This window comes from Cyanistes caeruleus, chromosome 1 (assembly GCF_971803275.1).
Source record: "Cyanistes caeruleus chromosome 1, bCyaCae1.hap1.1, whole genome shotgun sequence".
Taxonomy (NCBI): domain Eukaryota; kingdom Metazoa; phylum Chordata; class Aves; order Passeriformes; family Paridae; genus Cyanistes; species Cyanistes caeruleus.
Window position 1 is genome coordinate 20,504,222 of NC_141701.1, and position 24,420 is coordinate 20,528,641.

Sequence of the window (24,420 nt, forward strand, 5' to 3'; positions counted from 1 at the left end):
AAAAGAAGTGGCATAAAGAAGAAAAAAAAAGTCCGTCTTCAGGTGAAAAAATATCATGGGTATATCTTTTAAAGCACTTTCAATGTCTAACCAGAGTTTGTTTGGCTTTGTTTCTCACGCCAGTGAAAAAGAGATAGTGAGACACAAAATAAATGAGGTAATAAAATAATAAACTAACTAAATAATTCTAGGACATTCCAGAGTAGGCAAAGGGATGAAAGGATTTATCTTGAAGAAGAGGCAGAAAAAGAAACAGAATAATTTTGCTAAAGACAAGGTAGAAAGAAAATCGTATTGCTTAATAATGTAACTTTGAATAATGAAAATATGGTCAACCTGGTCCTATTACATTTATTTTTGTTACATTTTTTCCTCAAATCTGACTTAATAAAATAGATTGACAGTTACTAAAATTTTTAATCTTACCAGGTAAAAGATAAGTGACAACTAAATTGCACTACAGAAGTGACTTCTTTATCATTTGTGACTTCTAGAGACACAAAGGAAAAGACAAAGAATTTGCACCAGTAACAACCATGCAGTCTTGCTTATCTTATTTCAGTCTATATAACTATGGTAAAAAATATGTAAACAAAATGACATTCATTTAATTGCTTCCTGAAGATGCCAGAATTAATTATCTGCTAGAAACAATAAACTTGACTTAGCAGAGTTCTTTACCAAATGCTAGAAATTTCCCTCATCTACCCTCCACAGATATATCTTGTTCACCATTTCTTTTAAAATCTGAAATTTTAAAAAATCTGTTATTTATACTTCTTAAAGGAACTTTTCCTCCAAAGAACAGAGGACAGTACAACTAAGGATTATTAGCACACAGTGAGCTCTAACGCTCTAACATTCAAGTTTATGCAAAGCCAACAAAACTGCACTTCAAGACATGCCAACCCAGAAAGGTATTGGCCTCATTAATTATAAAAAATAATTTATAAATGCTGCTACCCTCAATTTTTTCTGATATTGTTTTTTTACCGGCTCCGTTTAGTTAAAAGCAAAACCTCATTTAGTGTCATAAATGTTAGCTGCAGTCAGTCTGACTGCAGCTTAACAAAAATGTTCAATATTCTAGTACAGATGATATCTGTGCTTACAGATTTAAGTTATTAAGAATCTTTTAGCACAGGCAAAGACATAGCTGTGCTATACAGAAGTGTAACACTGCAATGGAAGGCCAAACTCCCCTTCAAAGATAGCAAATATAAGCACTGAATATCCAGACTTCCCTGAGCTCAAGACTGAGAAAAATCAAATAGTAAGTGATAGCTTTCAATAATCAGCATCCAACAACTGTTAATTGAGAATAAAATAATCAGTAACAGTAAGCAAAATAAAAACATCGTGTTGAAATGGAATTATTTTTGAAAAGGCTCTCTACTGCAAACTTTGAAAATTAAATTCCCTAAAATCTACATAAAATACCTCACTGTGGAGGATGATGGAACCTGAGTTAACATTATCCCTTAAAGCTGGAATTAAATGTTTTATTATGTTCTTAATTAAAACACCCTCGTGTTTGAGAAGGAAGGTTTTTTGAGAAGGAATGGCAGTTTTAGACTGTTTATTGAGGTAGTTTAGTTCTGTCACAGTTTTAGAATTTTCCACTTCTCCTTCTCTCTTTTACAAACAGATTATCTTTCTCAAAAAGAGGATCCAAAATTGTAGCTGCCATTGGTCAGAGGCCCAGTGCTACTCAATATAGGTTCTACAACTAGATAAAGACTCACCTTAAAATAATAATAAAAGGTATCTTCTCATAAATCATAATCAGTTAGAGAAAATAAAAGGGGAGGAAGGGAAGCAAGGCACAGCTCAGAAAAACCCCACTGAAGTCACAGTGTGGCTGCACGTCCTGAACGCTGTGTCAGAGCTGACACTGTTCATGTGAGCAGGAGATCCACAAAACCAATATTAGGAGATAAAGAACTGTACAAGGAGTTTCATTTCTCAGAAAACAGACAGTTCTGCAAAGGTAATGGAGTGAAAAAGCTCCACTTCTTTTCCAGAAGTTAGAACAGAATGAATATGCTACAACCCATTGCAACCCAATAATGACAGGTAGAAACAAAGTGTATCCACTATAGGTAGTCTGGACTGTTAATGTAAATATCATTCAGGAACTCCTTACAGAGACTTTGGATAACAAATGATACCAAAATCCTTACTCATCTTCATAAGAGAGTGTAGCTTAATCCTTGTCATAAGTGTCTAATTATTTCATTAAAAATTCTGCATTGAAGGATTTCTGACTTTCTTGGACCCAAGGAACTTCTTCTCAATAATTAAATACTGCACTTTCTCTGGATCTCTTCCCCTAAATTTCTATTGCCTCCTCTGGCCATAGTTATTATTAAATTATATTTCAATGTCATTTGAGACTGAGACTGCAGATAAACTTAAATTCAGTTTCTACCTGAAAACTGGAACAGCTGTGAAAAGCTGATCCACACCCTTAATTCTACATGTAGATGAATTAAATGATTAAAAGAACAGTTCCGTGAAGAAAAAAACGAATTTGTTAAACTCTTTGTAAACTATTATCTCAAGAATTATAGAAAGCATACAATGAAATGAAAGCACAAGAAACATACTGAGACTAGTTTTCAGATTGACATTGGTTTTACTTTACAGCTCTAAGGACTATTAAAGTGGTAAAAAATGCTGGAATGGGAGTAAGACGATGAATATAAAGCCTTATTTAGATGCAGTTTAAATCCTGTAAAACTTAAATCTTTAGTTAATATGTTAAAAATGCTGTAGGGTACCTCTAAAGCCCTTTGCATCCTGTTCTAGCACCAGGGAAAGTCACTGTGAGGCCTTTGCAGTCATGCATGGAAAAAAATACTGATTCAATTTTAAACTCAACCTGCAAATTTCTTGTATGGAGTATTAAAATTATTCGTTAAGTGAAAGAATATAATTATGCTTATCAACATTTGCAGGGGTTTTGTTACTGTGGTGGTCAAAAACGTTTTAAAAAATCATATTTTTTATGCCTTACATAAAGAATTCTAAAAGGTTTAGAGACACCTTAGGTTGTCTGAGCATGAACAAATCTTCACACAGCTTTACCAGTCTGACTCTTGAATACCAACACAATTTAAATACTTGTCTCTGCACAATTATTTTAATATTTCTCACCGTCTTTAAATATGTCAGCAGGTTAAAAAGTTAAACTGCCTGTATTTTACTTGAGGATCAGGTAAAATACTTTGTTTTCAAATATGCTTAGTCTCCATGGGTCTGAGTAAAGGGATTTTAACACATCTGGCCTAGAAATTTATCCACTCAGGTGCTCAGAAATAGAAACAATCAAAACCAGAGGTTGCACTACAGTGATGTGTCATAAGTGATGCAGAAGAAAAATAGTGATAATCTCAAGAAATGGGCAGTTTTCAGCTTTTCCAAAAGAAGTATAATTGATTGACATTAATGTTACACTGTCAGATTTTAAACTGCAATATACTACCATCAGTGGTGTTCTCAGTGTCACTTGTTCATGATCCAGCAATTAAAGAAGAATCATTTCAGAAAGATATAAACATGAAACAGATGGACACACATTTTCATTTTTAAATTCATGCTGCTCTCTCATGTTTCTCGTCTCACTTATGCCTGCTTTCCTCTCTCCTCCTTTTCTCTCTTGTTTTGGTCTCTTTTTTCCTCTCTGTTCACACCCCAACTGCAGTCCCAAAAGACAGATCCTACACTGCCAGCTCATACTGGCATTCCTCCCAAGAATGGAAGGAAAGGGACACAGGAAACCACTTTAAATGCTACTGCCACTGGTAACACAATAGAATAAAGCCTTTATAAGTGGGAAGCACATGTCTACGTTTCAAAAAGAATGCATGCACAAATTCTGCACCTTCAGACCCAAGTAGCCTCTTGTTTGCATTTCTTACTCAGAATAAAATGCATTTTCTAAGACTCCTATACAGTGTGTGGAAACCACCCAAAAAAATCCCTTTTTTTTTTTTCCAAAGAGGCCTGATAGAAAATAAACCCCCAAATACATACGTATCTCTAAAAGGAGAAAACAAGGAAGAGGGGAGTAGGATATATCTTTACTGTGTCTGCTGGCCTGGAAAATAAATACCGCTGTTGTGCAACTCTGCAGCTGCTCACTCTCTCAATTTGTTGTTTTCGTTCTGGTTTTTATGATTTAATCTCATATCCTTACAGTTAATCTGAAAAGGGTTCAGGCAGCTTTATTTATTAGTCTTCCTTCAGATCATGAGCTTACACATCATGATCTTTTCCTATACCAAGAACCAATTCTCTTTCTGTGACAAGGCTTACCCTCTGATAGATGTAGCAGGAATAAATTGACTCATGAAAATGAACATTCTCGCAGTATTTTCACTTCCTTTTTTTTCATTGAATCTCATGAAAAATATCCTTGAGGATTTTTTTCTTCCACTAATATAATGTATGACAAATATATATTGTAAAATTAAAGTCATCATCTTCAAATTTTGAAGAACATTTTAGATTCATAAAATACAAATTAGGAAAAGTAATAATTTTTTTTTTTTTAAACCCTAAGAAATTCACATCTACCTAAACTACATAACACCATTTCAGTTATATATTAATAGCTGTGTCATTGTAACCTTGCTTTGGGAAGATGCATGTGTCGTTTACTACTTTTAGAGAGCTATGTATATGCACAGAATAGTTTGTGAAGCAACACCACTGGAATGCAACAAAATATTTACAGTTTAAAACACTGAGTTCATATGTGGAAAATTACTGAAATGGCTTTACAATGGATCCTGCTGAGAGTAAGGAAAATAATTATTTTAAAAGCTAAGTATAGCAATACCACTTAAAGACCTAACAATTCAGGCAAAGAGAATGACAAAAAAGCTTCATATCAGCATTAGGTTTCTTGTTTCCCAGATTTTAATTTTAAGATGTTGTACACATTTTAATAGGACATTATAAACATGAGATTTGGAATGAAGAAACCAACCATTTCACAAACTGATTGCCTGCTGCAGAATGACTGAAAAAAAAAGAAATATTATGTCTGTTCAAAAGATTTTCCTGCTAGAAATAAAAGAGATACTGTATGATGAGTAGTGTAGATCTTGGGAACAATAGACTACATGAAAGATCTTGATGAAAACAAAATAAAATCTGAACCCTTTACCTAATCCAGAATTAATGTGAGTCTGCAAATAAAGAACTGCAGCTATAAATCTACCATCTGTGCTCAGCAGACCTCAGAATAGACCTTCTGAGTCTATGGATTACTTAAAATAATATTTCACATTTCTTGAATTAACATCATTTTGCAGTTTTCAGGGAATCTAGCGTTACACTCTATCAGCATTCACACAACCTGAACACAAGGTTAAGTCTGTGAAAACCACTACATACGATTACAGTTCAACTGTGCTTAGCTCAAAACCTCCATGTGGGACAAACTACATTAGTCTCCCCTCAAACAATGTCAAATACACCATGGTCATCCAGTGAATCACACACGTGCCTGCTACCCCTGCCTTACCCACAGGTTTACTATATAAAAAGCAGTAGAGGCACCATAGGCCAGATAATGTGAATAATGTGATAAGGCATTTAAACTGAAAGAGATTGATGCTAGATATAAGGAAGAAAATCTTTACTGTGAGGCTAGTGAGGAACAGGAACAGGTTTTCCAGAAAAGCTGTGAATGGCCCTGTCTCTGGAAATGTTCAAGACCAGCCTGGATGGGGCTTTGAGCAGTGGTCCAGTGGAAGTTGTCCTTGCCCATGGCAGGTGGGGTGGATCCAGATGATTTTAAGGTTGCAGTCTAAGTCATGTCTGATTCTATTATATGAACTAAAGAAAAAAAATAATGAAAAAACATTCTGCTCCTGATAAGTACAACTTACTTCTGAATATTTTTTTTACATTTTATTTTTTTGGGTAATGGATCCAATACAAGAAACATGTTCTTGGAGAATGTGCAATCCAAAATCATCCCAGGCTTCTTCAGGCACCAAATTACAGATCAGTCAAGATCTATAATCAGTACCTATATATCTGTCTAAACAGGCTGGGCTCTATCAATTGCAAATGGGACTGCTGCTTACATCAAGGAAACAGAATACTAGTCTAATGGCTGAAACAATAAAATTTTAATGAAGAATAACACTCATAAAGAAAAAAGGGGAAAAAAAAAATATGGTAAGTGCTACTCAATGGTGGAAAAACAAAAAAGCACAACCAGAAAAGACACAGTCAGGAATGAGACACAAAGGACATTGATGATCTTGAGATTAAAGGAGTGAATGTTGCCCTTTACTCTGTGACCAACGTGTCACCAGATGACCAAGATAAGATATAGGATACTTGATTCAAAGAACCTCTAAGCAATGCTTGCTGCAAGACCCATGGAAGGTATAAAAAAAAGCTAAAAACCTTTGACAAAAATAATATATTTTACCTTTCTATTCATAATCCAAATGTATAAAGTCTTAGCAATATCTTTCTTTTCACAACTGGTTATTGTTTCTAACGTTTTAAATTATTTTTTGTGTCAAAACTAATGTCCTTGGGATGAAAAATAAGACAGAAAATATCGTTCTCACTTTGTACTTACTTCCATTATTGTAATTGTGTGAGGCAAACAACAAACACTCCTAAATACTTTTCTGTCTATTTCCTTATTATTTTGGACATTGTGAATGGCCAAGTTTTTCTCAAGGAATTCCTTCATGTGGACAAATGGTCTAACATACTAGTTAGTTGCTCAATTTCTGCAGATACCTAGTTTAAGAACAGAAAATAGCCCTCCCATTCCTCCTTCTTCACCCCACTTTATTTACTGAGTATGATGTCATATGGAATGGAGCATCACTTTGGTCAGTTTGGGTCACCTGTCCCAGCTGAGCACAGGTGTTGTGTCTCCTCCCAACCTGCTTTGCACCCCCAGCTTCCTCACCAGGGTGGCAGCACGAGAAGTAGAAAAGGCCTTGGCTCTGTGTAAGCCCTGCTCAGCAATAGCAAAAACACCTCTGTATCATCAACCCTGCACAATCCAAATCAAGCACAAACACAAATCACAGCCCCATACCAGACACTGTGAAGAAAATAAACTCTATCCCAGCCAAAAACAATACAAACTGTAAGCCTTCCTGGTATTATTGATGAGAATAGCAATGGCACCACAGCACACAAAGATCCAAACTTAAAGTCTCTCCCACCACTGAATTCTGGGTAGTCTTTCCCAGAGCTGTCAATATTCTCCTCTAAAAGCACATTTGACCAGTAAGACTTGGAATAGGCATCATGGAGGAATCTTTTTCATTAGGTCCAGGAAAAAAAGGTCTATGTGAGGAACATTAGGGAATGAAATTATTCAGAAGATCCTCTATCCATCAGTAGCATATAATATATATCATATTCTAAGCATACCTGTATATGTTAATTAGGGAACATCAGTATTATTATCCAAATAAAATAGGAAGAGGCTGATGACTGAAAAAACTATCTGAACTTAAATAATATATTGAGTAGAAGTGATCACAATCAGCAAAATAGTTATGATTTCTGGCATAAAGCCTACATTCTTCCTCTTGAAAAATACTACTCTATACTGTAAATGTTTACTATTTAACTCTACTTAGGGTAAATGCATATTGTGTACCTCAATTATATATTTACTTATATATCACTCTCTCCCTTCATATTTCTGCATGGATATAATATAAAAACACTTTCAGAGTTAAACTGTTGCTGCTAACAAGGGTTTGGGATTTTTTTATTATCACATTATCTATTATATAAATTTCCTGGCAAAATTAAGGGGAAAAAAATGAAAGGCAAGAGAGTCAGTCTGTCTCTCCTGCTCCCTAGGGTGCCAGTTGTCTTTTTCAGAGACTACACACATAGCTGAGGAGCACTCACGACAACTAAGTACTGAACCAAACAGGCAAAATCAGAACAAACAGCAATAGGAGAAATAAGTTAAACAAAAAAAGGTTAATTACATTCAATCTGTTCTCATGTAAGACCAAAAATAGGAAATAAAATATGGTGGAATACAAGAGTGGAGGAAAAAAACCAACTATTTTAGTATACTAAATGTAAAAGATACTATACACATCTAACTTGTTTCAAGCTCTCAGAATAAATGCTGTAATGAGGTCATATCTGGGCAGCAGAAAAAAGCTGCCAGATTATACTGCTCTGGTTGCCAAATTCCAAGGCAGCTGGAGGTCTCTCACATGCCCATGAGGATATCATTTCCATGGAAACACCTGAGCAACAGCACTCTCATCTTTCTCTTCCCAACATATTTAAAGATCTCTTCCAGTGTCATTTATGAAAAAATTAAATTCATTGACTGAAACCGTTTTTATTTTTTTTGTACCCACAAAACCTAGCCACTGAGGTTGAGAGTTTTCTGGTACCTTTTGGTATAATCACATGAAGAAAAAGGGAGGGAAGTTCCTGCTCCAGTCTCTGGCTAAACCAACACCCACTGCATTAGCACAGATAGAGTAACAGTTTGAAGCAATACAAGTAACACTGATGTAAACCACGGAAGAAAAAAACATTTATACTAATGACAGTAGCCAACAGCAAGAAACTGAGAAACCATGAAAAGGCTCAGGCCATTACACAAAGATTTTGCTGTCCTCAATACTCAATACTGCAAGTACAACCAGATGTTTTAATTCAGTAGTCTGAACAGATGCTGCCTTCCATTAATCTGCCTTTTTGAGTCCTATTTTGAATTTGCTATCAAGTTAGTGACCACAAAAGAAATATGGTAACATTCTGCACAGCACAATGACAGTAATTTGACAAAGTTGCAAGCACATGGACAAACTCTGTCACACTGTGACTGCCATGCCCCACATTTTTTCAGTGAGAAGGAATGAAAAACACACACTGCCTATGACCATCTGAAACCAACAAAAGACTTCTCAGTGCTGCTTCAAAACTCCCAGTATGTACTTTATAGAATACAGAATAAAAATAAGACAAAATTTTAAAAGATAAAACCAAATTTGTAGCATAAATTCATCAGATCTTACCAGGATAATCATTGAATACTTTCTTACCTGTCTGATGTGTCACTTGTTACTTGATGCTTTACTGTTGAACCATTCTTAATTGAGTCTTGTCTTGTGAGCCCTTGAGATCTGTTTTTGTCCAAAGCTTGTGTGGATATGTCACCTGAAGGTCCTTGGTACTGCGGATGCTCCTGCAGTTTTGCTTTCTTCTCTTGAGGTGCTTCCTCGTTCCTTAGAGCTCGAATTCCTTCTTGGTCTGGCTGCTGTGGTGCGTGGGATCCGCTGTTATAGAACCAGGCTCCTGATTTTGTGAGGATTTCTTGTTGTTTTCGGCACAAGTTACATACCCACATTACCTGTTCAGACATATTTAAATGTAAAATCCATTAGCTTGGAAACACTATCTACAACATTTACAGCAAGTACACATCATCTGACTGTTACCATCTCCAAAGCAGAATGACTGCAGTTTTAATTCTATTAAAATTACAATATCTTAGTGACAATACAATAAAATATGCCAGTACAACCTTGCAGTAACTCGTTTTGGGGAAAAAAAAAAAATACTTTTAATCTTTTTTTTTCATTATTTGTAATACAAGGGAAAGCAACAGATAGTAGCAATCCAAATGAAAAGGTTCTAATGGTAATAAATGTAAGCTTTGAAAATTAGCACTATAATTTGTGTATGATAGAAAAAATTAATTAAAAAATCATTAAACTTTTAATCCATCTTAATTCTCTCACTAAGAGTAAGGAACTTTAGAAAAGGTCATCTGCAATTGCAAAAAAGTAATTTTATAATTCTCAAAAATGGTCTGCTGATTTACTTTCCATGGTAGTCTATATCCGATGCTTGAATAAAGACGCTGACTTCAAGAAGTGACTTCAAGTTCAGAGCAATTTTAAATCAAAGCTGTTTTATAACTAAAGTAATGTATAAGGTGGTGTTTCTCTCCACTTCACACCCACAATTTAGCTTTCAATATATGCTTACTAAATTATTAAAATAATTTCAGACTCCCAGCTGTGTGATCCGGCATATAGTACTGAGATTTTTTTGATATTCTAAAATGTACTTCTTTGCAAAGCTTTTGTATCTAATCATCTTAGTCACATGGCAGTTCAGGAAATCAACACCAATTACCTGTAAGTTAATTTGATAATAACATTCAGTTATTATGCAATATGAGAATAAATCAGAATGCAGTGGATCAAATACAAGACACAGGTCATGAACACATTGGAACATTCAATTGGTTTATTGTTTATTGCGTTACCCTAAAATTTGGATTGTAGATAGTATTAATTCACTGGAAGCTTCATCCTCCACTCTTTAATCTTCATTTTTCTTAAGCCTTAGCTTCCTTTTATTTTCCTTCTTCTTCCCTTTATATATTTTTGTCTGAGTTCAAAGAGAAAATTGTACCAGTTTTACTATATATTCCTTGAATGTCTACACTCAGCCTTCAATCTAGTTATCATGTCTCCAGTTCTAATCCTACAGCAAGGTGTAGTATTTCAATGCTTTAGAGTACAGGACATGCAAAGGCTTATATCAATATTCATCACTCTTTCAAAAGCAGCCAGCTCCATGGAATTACATGGAAGATACATCTACAATACAGCTAGCTCAGTCCTCCAGAAAAGGTTTCAGAAGTTGCAATCTCTATCTTGCTTTCATTCTCCAGGCTGTAATCTAACAGATAATTTGGGCCATGCTCTCTAGTCCAGTCTCACAAAAAATCTTTCAATGAGAGCTTCATATAGAAGCTTACTTGGATTCAAGGTTCATATTCAAACTAAAGTCACCAACTGCCTCATTCACAAACTGTCAGGCTGGGGCAGGAAAAGGAGGCATCACTTGCCCGTTTAATGGTGGTGGTATGTCCCATCCTAGTAAACTTCCTTCTTAGCTTTTTATAGGGCTGATATCATTTATGAGAACTCATGCTTGCTTACATGAGCAAGACAGAACAAACCACCTAAGCACTGAGGGTAAAAAAGAGAGACTCCCCGAGTAGCACTTTGCCCTCTGAGGTATGTTAGACGTCCTTAGAGGACATTCAAAGGTCAAAACTGTGTATGCTTCAGGCCTGGACATCATTCAAATACAAATTTAAGAACAGCTCTGTTTTACCTTTGCTAATTAAGCTAGAAAGTACATGAGAAAGACCCAAGGTTAAATTTCAGAACACAAGACAGAAGTATTTTTTCCCTCTTTACTCAACAGCAATTAAAAGACTTTAATATTTCTGCTAGGTCTATACACAGCTGAAAGTAGCTCTAAACTTTCCATGTATGTGTCAGAGCAATGAAACAACCAGATGTGAAACAATTATGTAAGTATACAAATACATAACAACTTGAATGACAATGAGATAAAATCCCCCAAAGTTCCCATTTGCTATTTTCACTTCTTTTAGGAGATGGTAAAATATCAAAAAAACTAGATACTACAGTCAAAACACTTGGGCAACTTTTCCTTGGCTGATATAATTTTGTCCCCAGACAATGGGCTCCAGAATGACCAACATTATTCTCTTGTACCCAACAGAATACAAATTCCTTCTGAATCAATATGATTTCCTATCATTACCTCTAAAAGTAGAATCAGGAAGAGTACTCCTGACCTAAACTGATTCCTAAAATGTTTCTTTAGGGTATTTCAGATTGAAAACAAAATCAAACACATGGCTTTTAAAATGCATAGATTTATGAATTTTGCAGATTTTCTTTTCTTGCTTTTCTATGAGGGTTTAATGATAATTACAGGTCACTTCTGATAAAGCCTTATTTCCAAAATAATTTCAACAAGCAGGATTTCATAGTGTTAACCCTAACATAATTTAGCTTCAAGTATTCACACACAGTGAGAAGAATGGAAACTGTCACACACACAGAAATGTTTGTGCTTTCAGTGAGCATGAAAGTCACAAACCCTCAAATAGTAATGGGCAAAATTGCCCTCCCGATCTTATCGCAGCACGTAGAAACATTCTTGCAATTTAAAAAATGACGATAATTTATAGTGCAGACCTCTCAATTAAATGAGACACGCTTGTAGGATGGTGTCATAAGAGCACAGATGGGAAGGTGGCATGCTCCTGGACAGGATTTCTCCTCCTGCCCCCAGGTGCCTGGGACACAGCGCTCAGCAGCTCACACATGCAGAGCAGCTCTGTCCCTGCCAGGTCCCTGCCAGGACACAGCATTTACTGGGATGTGACAGCAGCACTGCAGAGAAGCAAAGGCCACACGAGTGGACTGCATGCTCAATAAATGCATTTTGACAAACCTGCGAGGAGAAAACACAGAATTTTCCCTTCTAAAATGGAAATATAAAAAGACTAATCCCTTACATCTGAAATTTGCAGTCCAGGGTAGACACACTACTAAACCCATTCGCAACTCTCCTAACCACCTTCCTAAAAACAGTCATGAGCACATTTTGTACATAAAAATCAGTGTTGCAATTTTTGAGTGTAAATCCTCTACACGAAAACACTGCCAATTTGAAAAGGAAAATACGGGGGGGAAAATCTCCACTCCAACGTTAAGTACTAGCTCAAAACAGGAATCCCAGCTGCTTGTGGCACAGGATCGGGATGTACTTTGCCATAGGAAAGGCTGAAACACCACCTAGTGCACACAACAGGCATTGCTGAAGTTTAGTTCAAATCGACTTCTCACTGCTGAGAAGAGCCCACTAAACATACCTAACATTTTCACATTACCCCTTACATCCATTTTTTCAAAGAATAATTTCTTTTTTTATATACTACACTGAAAATAAGTATTCCAAGTTTGGATTAGACAGATTTACCTTAAACCTTCCATCTGCTTTCCATTCTTAAAGGTTAGTTCTATGCAGTGAACTAGTAAGTTCTAACTTGGTTTTGATTTCTTCACTATTTTTGGTAAGATTATTCATAACATGCTCCCAGTTCTAACCCTGCCCAGAAGCTTTCATCACATTTTATTAGCACTTATTTTTACATGGGCCCAAAAAACAAATTCTACAAAACCTACAGTAATCAGCCATTTCACATCTACATATCAGAAATAAATAATGCACAAAAAAACCTCCACTTCTTTGCATTGTCCTAAAAAACATATTAAAAATTTTTGTTCTTGGATAAAATTCTTGAAAGCATATTTGACAGACCACTTGAACTTCAATAAATGGGAAATGTATTTATCAAGAAACTACATCTGTAGATATTTCAAATGAAAAAAAAAACAATTTAGTAAAAGGATATACTGTAATACTCATTTTAGTATTTTCAGATAGATCATGTGAAAAGCTACCTTAAAAAACACCATTCACTGTTCCTGTAAGTACAGTTATAGATGGTCTAACACTAAATCCTGAAAAGAAAATGGAAACCTTACTTAAGATTAGATTAAAAGGCTCAGTACATTTGATTACACATAAGCTTGAGTTTGATAGCTTTGACACTACAGCCTAAGAAATAATTACACCAAATCCTCATCAGCCTTCAGAACATTAGAATTACAGGTGTGCTGAGGTGAAAAATTGTGCTGGAAGGCTTTCACAGTTTTTCACTAAATCTATTAGAGTTCACCTGCTTAGCAGAAGCATCTAATATATATAGGCATTATATTAACTACTGTGTTTGCTGCTAGTAGTCTTAAGCAAATTTCATACGTTTTTGTTGGTTTTTTGGATCTCATATTTCATGTAGGATACAATTCTTTAAAAATTATACAAGACAACAGCTCTGAAAGGAAGGAGCAGACAAAAGGAAGAGTAGAAAAACTCTGATTGGGTCATTAAGGTAACTAATCATGATTACAAGTACATTACTGCCAGTCTTTTCTTTTTTTTTTCCCAGTTTGTCACCAGTACAAAACTTCATTACATCATGGAGCAGTGCAATGTTTGAAGCCACCCTGGACTAAGGAAGTTTCATCAGGGACACAGTACATCTCTCCATTAGTCACTATGTTGATGACAGGTTACCAGAATCATTAGGGTTAGAAGGGACCTCTGGAGATGATCCAGTCCCACCTCTCTGCCAAGGCAGGGTCACCTGGAGCAGGTGACACAGGAACGTGTCCCAGGTGCGTTTGGAATGTGTCCAGAGAGGGAGCGACATCCCCAGGCAGCCTGTTCAGTGCTCTGCCACCCTCAAAGTCAATGAGTTGCTTCTCATGTTGAGGTGGAATTTCTTGTATTCTAAATTGTGGCCGTTGCTCCTTATCCTGTCACTGGGCACCACTCAAAAGACTCCACATGCCAGTGTGGAATAGACCCTGCCAAGCCAGCACTGGCACCGAGTAACGTGAGTCACCTTCCTCTGTGCAGTGACGGAAACTACAACTTACTGGAGCAAATCTGTGCATCTTCAGAGAATACAGACCCAGTATCAGAACAGTATCTTCCTTACCTCTAGTCCCTGTTTCTGCTAATCTTTCCTCATTTTGCCTATTTGAAACGTAACATTGTTTCCAAGGAACTGTAAGTTTAATAAGTGAGTGTTCTGGGTTTGCGACTTTGAATATCATCTCCCCAGAAAATGAGATGGAACTGCTTCTCTGGTTATTGAGTTCTATTCAGAATGCATTAAGATCTCTCAAAATTTTCCAGCAAAATAACATTAGTTGTCCCTGTCAGAAGACTTTTAAGTACCCTACTTATTACTTAGAATTCAATCTTCCTCAAATCAGACTATAAGACTTCTAAAGTTAGCTAAAACACAAAATTTTATCTACTTGGTTCTATACACTACCAAAACATGTCTCGTGCTTGCACTTAAAAAAACACTAATTCCCTTTTGCTCTTCCCATCTGAAGTCTATGTTCTCTCTTACAGCCAAGAGTACCAATTTCCTCTACTGGTGAGGGAAAAATTGTGCTGTTTTCTATAAGGTGTTTCCTTTTAAAATTTCTGGGTTGACATTCCTTTTTAATGAAAGTGTCTGTGACTGTGGAAGACTTATATATAGCATGTGCTATCCATAGCCAACATTCATATTTTTGGAAAACAAAGAGGCTTTTGCAATGTCTGTACAATTTCTCTATAGAGACATAATTCTAGAGGTTTGTGTCCAGAATACAAATTCATCTTTCACAGCTGCTAAGATCTATTTTAAAGACACAAAATCATTATTTTGGAGTGAATGGAATAAATCTTTATGCTCATACATTGCAAGCAGCAGAGTCTGGTTATAACTTTAATGAAACAGAAAGTTTTCCATTTCATTTTACTTCCATTTCATTTTCAATTACTCATTTTACATTTGTACTGACTGTACAGACAAGTCCACTTTTCATTTCCTTCTGTTACATTAACACATTTAGTCAGTGAAGTACATTACACGAGCAAAGTTAATCTCTGAATTTGTGATTTTATAAAAATTGATAAAGATTACCTGTTTTTTCAATATTTTGTTATGCCACTAGTCTGTGCTATGGCACTGACTTTCACTTTTATGTTACAATCAGTTTGACTGAATGCCAGAACTGCTATAATGTTTATTTGTCTTGTATCTGTAATGACAAACAGATACCTATCCCCCAAAATTGTATTCAATATCACAAGAATTCCAATACCAGCTAATAAAAGTGAGAAAATTTATAATACTGGTAAGAGACAAACACGCCTTTATATATATATTAAGGGAGGTGTGTATTTGCACTACAAAAATTCTTTGTACTGGGGGAGTGATTATGTTTGCTGTTGACTTTGTAGTAAATGGATACATCATATATGAAAAGTTATAATGGCCATAAACAACCAAGTCAGAGTAAAATAAGCATGTCACTTCTGTGCATGCATCTGATACATTATATATTTATATGACACTATCTTTCAAGGTGAAAATTATGTGACTACAATTTTTAAAAGATACACTTCTTTGTATTAAAGGTGATGTTATTCTAATGGACAGTGTATCTCTTTTGTATCACTCTTTTACTATCCTTAAGACATATACGAGTAATTTTGTTCATACATTTTTTTCAACGCCTCCCAATGCACAGTAGAACTAGAAACTGTTAGTTAGAACACTCATCTAGCTGGGTTAATATAAGCCAAAGCACATCCTTCCTAAAATATATTGTATAAAAAGAAGTAAATGTATAAAATATCTGATATTCTTCAAGATTTGTAAAGGCAATAATTTGGGTTTTTTCATAATGGCACAGGCACAACTCAAAACTGTCCAGTCCATGCCAATGAAGGCAGTGCATAATTCCTACACAGTGCCATACTGACCATACTTAGCTCCTTCTTGAGCTTTCATGATTCGTGAAGAACTAGAATGGCAACACAGACTTCCAGTGAGAAAATGGCTTTGTAACATTGGGTGTGCTTTGGACATAGTACAAACTGGTCAATATGATGTCTCAACAAATACAGCTGCACTGCTTCCAAAATGGAATACATAAACCTACACACTACTCCAGGGGGCCATGAGGGTTTATTAAATAAGTGCACTGGGTTTGGCATGAAATAAACCTGCTCTAAGTGAACAGAGTTTACAACATGCTTCACAAAGAATGTTTTTAACCTTGGAAATTTGAATAATTACTTAATATACTGAGAATGTACAGTTGACCAAGCTACATATTTACCAAATTTGCAGATTTGTAATAGTCTCAGAAAAGCAAAATAACTGAGCACACAGTTCCTGCACTTTTTTTAGGAAACTTAAGCTCATTAAGTACACTGGATAGGGAGAAAACTCACGGATTGCTTCCAGTTGCATGCTGTTTCAAAGAATTTTATTTTTTTTTTAATTTTCATAATATAATAAACTTTCTTAAAATTAACTACAAATAATGAGCCCAAAATCTGTCAAAATGCTTTTCCAAGTCCTACAGCTACAATGGAAAGAATGCCTTTTCATTTCCAGTGCTCACATATTCCAAACTAGTTTATTGCTATTTATTCTTGTACCAGTATTGTCATTAAGTGTAAATAGCTCCTCTCTCTCCCCTCAGTGTTTGTGCCTGATTGTAGTGACCAATCATATACCATCTCTGCTTTCATTCTACAAGACCAAATAGATTTTGCTCTTTGAGATTATGCCTATACTAGGAAGACATAACCCTGTCAAAGGGCCTGGTGCTGGCCCAGGATTGCCTGCTAATTCTTATCTTGCTGGCACAGTCAGGCCTTTGCTAACCAGCATCTCCCAGACAATGCCAGCACAGAGTGAACAGCATGGAGCAAAAACTGTTCCTAATAAGCAGCTTGGACTCAGTTACCCTGCTATGGAAAGCAGAATTCAGGATTGTTGATCAAGACTGAGCCACACAGGAGTCTCTGGCCTGTAGTTCAGAGAAGAAAGCCTTATTAGTTCTTAAATTCCTGATTTTACACTTGGTGGTTATTTTATCGCACTCATTTTCACTACAGGAGTTCAGAAGGTCACCTGGTTCTCTATTGTGCAGTATCCCATTGCTCCCCTGTGCTGATAAGTACCCAACTTTGGGTAACCAATGTATTTAATTACAGCTTTCTTGTTCTCCATGCCAAGGCCACTAGTGAAAATATTAAAGGTCTTCCCCAGTACAAAGGCTTGAGGAACTCATCTAGGAAGTTGATTAGAGTTTTCCCCTTATTTCTTTATTCAATTAATCTTCACTGTTTCAGTTTAACCAGTTATTTTTGTTGGTCTACTGTAATTTAAGCTTCTGCAAAGAAGTTGGGTTTTTTTTTACATTAACCCTTAGCCATCCTTGCACAACAAAAAACAAGTTACTTGAACTCCTCAGTATAATTGTTTCTGCCTATTTTTTTCCCTTAATTCCTCAAAAAATAATTCGCTCTATAAAGACTGTTGTTAGAGCAACTTTGCTCATGGATTAGAAATTTGTGACAGAGAAAAGACAAATTTTTGTTAAAAAGTACAAATAGGCAGTAGTTATGGTTGCAATAAGGGCAGTATAAATAGGCATTAGAATTACTAATTTTCAAAATTTTTCTATCCAATTTGATGACATTAACAGCTTTTACACAAATACTGAATGTCTGAAAATATTAGGGTTTTTAGTAAAATATTATTACAATATGTTCTTAAATATTCTAATAAGAATTAATTATGATGAGCTATTAATATACTGAATATTTGTTTTCCACCAAATTTAGGACATGATAGAAACAATCCAAATGACACTTCCAAGTTGTTTTATTTTACCAAGACTTTTACTCTCAAAGGCAATGTTAAATAATACTCAAGTATCATAAAGTGATTTCATTTAGAGACTTTTGTTTCCTAAAAGTCTCAATTAGATGTTATTTATGCCCCTTTGTGTTCAAAAATCTGTACTGATGTCACAGCTTCATTAAGGGACCAGCTAATAAAAATAACAAATGATCTACAGCCCAGAGGTGCTGAGCATGATCATTAATCAACACTTGTAAACTGTCTGAAGATGAATGGCACTAAGTATTCACAAGTTATTTATAAATATAAGACACAATATCAACACCAGCAAGGGGCCAAAAGGGAGGAAATGTGACAGAACCACAATAAGCCTGGGGTCTGTTTAAAGATGGCACTAAATTGAAATCAACAGAATTATACCATTTACATCATCTGTGTCATCATTCATTACTGAAATTGTCTGAGAAAAATGAAAGATCCAACTCTAATGAAATGTAACATCATGGTAATAGAAAAATTGAGATGCTTATCATGTAGTTACTGCTGTATTGAATCCCACATAAACATTCTTCAACTTTACATGAACTTGCTGCCTGGGCTCTAGCAATGTAGTCACAGCAGCAGGGCTCTCAGACAAAATGTAAAACATGCAGAATTATATTGAATTTTGCTGAGTTGGAAGGGCTCCATAAGGAGCATGGACTCCAACCCCCTGCTCCTCAAAGGACTGCCTAAAACTGAACCATATCACTATGAGCATTATCCAGATGCTCCTGGAACAGGCTTGGTGCCTTGTCCAGTTCTCTGAGGAGACTGTTCCACCACCAACCACCTTCTGGGTGAAGAACCTTTTCCTAATCTGAAATCTGGTCCAATCAGAAGCTCCCCAGCCCACCTCCCTATGCCTGTGAGGAAGCCAGAGACTGCAGTGAGGTCACTGCCTTCTCCAAGCAGGACAAGCCAAGCGACCTCAGCCACTACTCATAAGTCTTGCCCTTGAGAATTTTCACCACTTTAATCTCCTTCCCCTGGACTCACTGTACAAAGTCTGATGTCCTTTGTACAGTGTGGTACCCCAAACCAGCTCATGGTGTGGTGGGACAACTGCCTCCCTCCAGCATTCTCAATGCTGTGCTATCCAGCCTGGAAACCTCCACTGAGCTGCATACTCCAACAGCTGCACATCTTCTGCCTGCAATAGATGCAGCCATAGTTAAGCCTGACAGAATAGTAAGAAAAAGCAACATTAAAAAAAATTATATGTATGTCAGTAGGTTTGTTTCATGAATTTCAAAATAGAATAGACTAAGGGTCTTACTAAAAAGCAACAGACTTAGTGACACCTTACACAGGTATATACACCTATCAATATGCTGGAGAGATCAATTATATTTAACAAAAGGAAAAAAGGAACAATGAAATAAAGCTCTTTTTTATCTTTTTTTTTAATCCACTGTCAAATAGTCCCCTTTGTTAGGAAGGAAGTATGGTTAACTGCCTATACTTCTACTTTATATATATTGACATGTTTATGTACTTCCATAATTATTTCTTACTTTAAAATAGCTACAAATTCCACATTTGCAAGTCCTTCTGATACTTCAGCAGTGGTAGCTAGATGAATGTTTCCCCTTCTCTGCTAGTATAAATTAGCAGTCTTTGAAAGTGTTATTAGGGAGAATTATTACCTTCCCTAAACTTAGTTCTACTTCAAATTCACTCAGATAATTGTATCTACAGTTTAATGATTACTTCCTACTTCATAGTTCTTTTGTATCATTCTCTCTTCTAGGAAAAGTTAAATATATCATGATAGAGCTCTTCACATACGTATTCTGTGTATGTGAACTGAAAGTCCAAAGCAGTCATACTTTATTAAAGTCCTTCATGTTCTTCCAAACTCTTAATATGAGAATCCAGATGAAGCAAGAACAGCAGACAAGTAATGGACAAAGTGTCTTGAAGAACATAAATAACTGAACTTCTGGTCAAAAAAGAACCCACACTACAATTTCAATATGCAGCTAACAACTACATAGTAGACTTTTCAAAGAATATTGCCAAATTATAAAAAGAATTTTGTCCTGAAAAACCTGGCATCAGGATTTGAACCTCTCACAAGAATAAAAGGCTTTCTAGAAGTATATCCTGGAAACTGTCTGTGCCTTAGAAAGGACATAGAACTTGCCTAAAAAAGAGCATGTAGATTGTTGGAAATTCTTTCTGAATAGGCTGTGTAGTTTTACATTCCAACTCACAGCTGAAATCCTATCAATTTACCCTGTTAAACCACTGAATCTTACTATTGATACATCTCCATGTGGCCTCTGTTTCTCCCTTCATTTTTTCAATGCTCACTACAGACAAGGTTGAAGGAAGCAAGTCAGCTCTGTGAAAACACCACATGCAGCCTGTATAAATGGGCTAGACCAAATGTTTGAGGCTTTAGAAATGAAAGTGGTTAAACAGGCACTTTTGTTGAGACTAAATCCTGACACAATGGTTTCTTTATGAATGAATTTGTAATCTCCTCAAAAGATGATGTTAAATGTGCTTCAATTTTCAGTTCTGGACCAGACCTACCCCACATTTAGGTCCATGGAAAGTGGAGATGGTGATCTGCTTCACTCTTTTTCTTCCCTAACTGCCAAGTGTAAGCTGTAACTGGTGGCATGTTCTCCTTAGAGTAAGAACCTTACAAAGCAGGCAGGCATTTGGTGAGCTTGGGGCATGGACAAACCCTTACCTATGATGGTATCAGAATCCCACTCATAATACTAAATATATATATATATATAGCAATTTTTTAAGCTTTTGGCATAATAAAATTGTGGAAGACTAACATTATGGAATCATAGCTATTTTATTTCTAAGTCTTTTATAAATAGCCAGTTAAGAAAAACAGATGAATAAACTATAAAACAAAATAATCATATTAATCTATGACTCTGGAAACATAAATTACAACCAAAAAACATCCTTTGCAACATGGTCAACATTAATAAACCACTTTCTCTTGAATAAAATATAGCTTTTTAGATATTTTCAATGAGTACTTGAGATTAGTGTCTGAATCTATAGGCTAAATTTTGAACTACTTTTCACTTTTTACTACACAACAATGTCAAGAACAATGTAAACAATTATGCTCTGCCCCAAGTTATTGAGGTCAGACTCACTACACAGAAAGTTTTCTTTGGCCACCCACAATGATGTCAATAAAAAACAGAAGTAAAACGAAGATTAGATAAAACTAGAAAATAATTTGAAGCAAAGCAGGATGAATTTGCTTCACAGCTACAGAGCAAAACCAATTTGTTAAAAAATATACAATCATCATGGTGTTATAATGTAAAAATTAACACTGAATGCAAAGACACTAGGCAATTGCAGACATTGGGAGAAATAGGCATTTGAACCCTATCTTCAATGTAGAGGTTAAACTAATCTGACCTCTTAGAAAGATCCCATACTTTGCCTGCCTAAAATGGTAAGAAATCCAAATCATTAACAGCAATAAATATCATCTTTCATAATCACATGACCAAGTATCTGAGAGCAAGAACACCTTAATTAAACAGGTCATGACTCCGAAGTTATGTAGCAATTACACTGAAACTGAAAGATGAACAGGTTAAATGAGCACTAGTGATTAACACTGACCAACCTTAAACACTTAAAAATGAATGGGAGGTACACATACACATAGTAAAAAAAAAAGAATACTCGTATTCCCACTTAAATTAATAAAGATACATCTGGATTCTATTAGTATTAAAACATTGTAGGGATTTATTTTGTGAAAGCATATTATCCCTTATATCAAACAGAAATCTTTTTAATATGTATTTGGTTTACAAACCATTGGTATATTATTTCTTGCTGATCTAAAAAGCTAAAAAGGGCTTGTGAACTACATGAAACTAATTTTCAAAAAGCCACAAACAGTAACACACATAAATTGACCAAAATTGAATTAGCTACCTGAAATCCAGGCTTTTCCGTAGATCTTGATGCTGAATGAAGGCATCATTATAATAATTGAAACCATGTAAATTTTAATTTTTGAATACCCTGTTTATAGTTCATAGGTGACATCTTGTTTAAACACAGGATTTTTCACATTTATTTAAATTTTTCCTTGAATGCACTGAAGTTCAACATCTGCTAAAACTGTCTACATAAGTGCACTCATACTAAGCTAACTATCTTGCCTGTGCATACAATATTCATGTATCAACAGATTCTGGTCATACAAATTCCTTCTTTCCCCACAGCAGATCTAAAGAGCAGACAGACAGAAACCCAGATGCAAGGCCTTTTTCACTTAGTTCCTCAGCCTACCACTGAATTGTTCCTTGAAGACACTAGCTAAATAAAGTTCTAAGTAAACAGCTGAGGGGGGAAAAAAACACCTTGGGAGGTTTGCTGCTTTACTCTATTACTAGCAATGTCTTCATTATTTATATATATAGGCACTGGTTTCCAGCCACTGAAGCTGAACCTAGATAATTAAACATTTATACCATCCCCTGCTGTGCCATAATGTCTAACTGTGTCCAAAGAGTCCTAGGTGTGCTGTTACACACCTGGGACTGAAATAAGGAATTTGCTGAGCTACCTTTGATAAAGGTCTACACCTGGAACTTAATAGCACATGGTAATGTTTCTGAATATTGCAACAGGTGGCAAATAAAACTTACTGCTCAAGAACTGTTTCATCTTCTGGTTCCAGAATTGTTATTTGTAATTGCTCTTGCTCTATTATTTTGAACAAAAGTGAAAATTTATTTATGTGCTATAGTTTTTATTGTTATAGTAATGTTTCCATACATGTTTTAGGACAGGATTATTTTAGGATAGATTGAAGAATAATTTCAATGGAAAATTAATCTATTTTGAATAATCTGCAGTTAAAAAATTAATTTCTAGTGCTATCAGGATGGGAAAAATAGCTAGAAAAACAAAACCTGACAAAAAAAAAAAATTACCTCTAGTGCTTTTCAGAAATTCAGTACCAATTAAAACCAAACCAGCTACTTCTAATTTCTGTAGTGTAAAATTACACCACCATAGTGTATATGTAAAGGACAAGGTTTATAGGAAGAACTAGTGTCTTTTACACTGACTGTTGTGGGTGAAAAATTTTATAGAAGCTTTTGGGCATATAAACCCTTGCTTATCTAATACAGAAGTACAAATATGAGTGTAAAAAGAATTTCAGACTCACTTTCATAATCAGTTTTCTGTACGTTCTAAAGCAAGAAACGTATTTGAGTGTGTTCTTTAAGTACAAAGCATAGACAAAAAAGAAAAGTCTCCTTACATGGATCTAAAACCCCATGTAGCCATTGGATTGACATAGCTAAGATCAGTTTGAAGCTACATCATGTGAAGAAGTTGTTTTATTTTTATTTTCCAATTACATTTCAAGCAGAAGCTGGAAAATGAGATTGGCAGTTCCTAGGACGACATTCCCCTTTTCTTGAACACTGTGAGGGGTAAGCCAATGATCTGTGCATGAGAAAATAGGCCAATGGGCATTGATTGCAGTGAAGGTAAAAAGAAAAAAAAAAAAAAAAAAAAATTAATTAAAAAAAATAAATAAGTTCCCCAACATCTCCACCAACTCAAAGAAGTTAATATTAAGTTGGACTATGGACTACAATGTAGTGTGATCTCCCTGCTCATTGATTGTGATGGCCAACCAACAATTGTACTTTGGTATGACAGTAAGGCCCTAAAAGTTAACAACACAGGAGATCTAATTTAGAGAAAGCATTTGTATGCCAATTTAAACATTAGTAGGAGGTATTTACATAGTCATCACTAGGATTTAAGTCTGCTACTTGCAGATTTAAGAACCTATGTACACTGACTACATTCTATCATGTCACATCATGACAGCCTTGAAAACATTGAAAATAAAGCTGGATAAACATATTTTGAGTAGAGGACATGACTTGATTGCAGGATAATTTTGACAGGCAAAAGGAGCAACCTAGCACTAAAATATGTTTGGCAATCCAATTTCAGCCAAGAAGTTTGTTCACCTTCTGCTACTGGTGGGACTTTCTGTTAGTGATCAAGGAAACAAGAATGCAGTCTGAATGAAGTAAGATAAAGGAAAGCAGCTTAGACAAATGGATATGTGAGAAACAGGATCAGAGAACAGGCTTGGAGAAGTGGCCCAAGTGGATTCAGGAAGATCTAAGTTGCCCACTCTCTGAATGACTTTTAAAGAT

General features: G+C 35.5%; 1 protein-coding gene across 50 annotated transcripts in view; it reads right to left on the bottom strand.

The window, feature by feature from the left end:
• The window catches only part of RIMS2 (regulating synaptic membrane exocytosis 2), a 447,314-nt gene that overhangs the window by 324,318 nt on the left and 98,576 nt on the right, over positions 1-24,420 (bottom strand). For all 50 annotated transcript variants that reach the window (XM_086881253.1, XM_086881261.1, XM_086881272.1 and 47 more), the window contains one exon: positions 9,084-9,391. In XM_086881253.1, the coding sequence (XP_086737379.1) occupies positions 9,084-9,391 (308 nt within the window). The remainder of the gene's footprint in view (positions 1-9,083; positions 9,392-24,420) is intronic.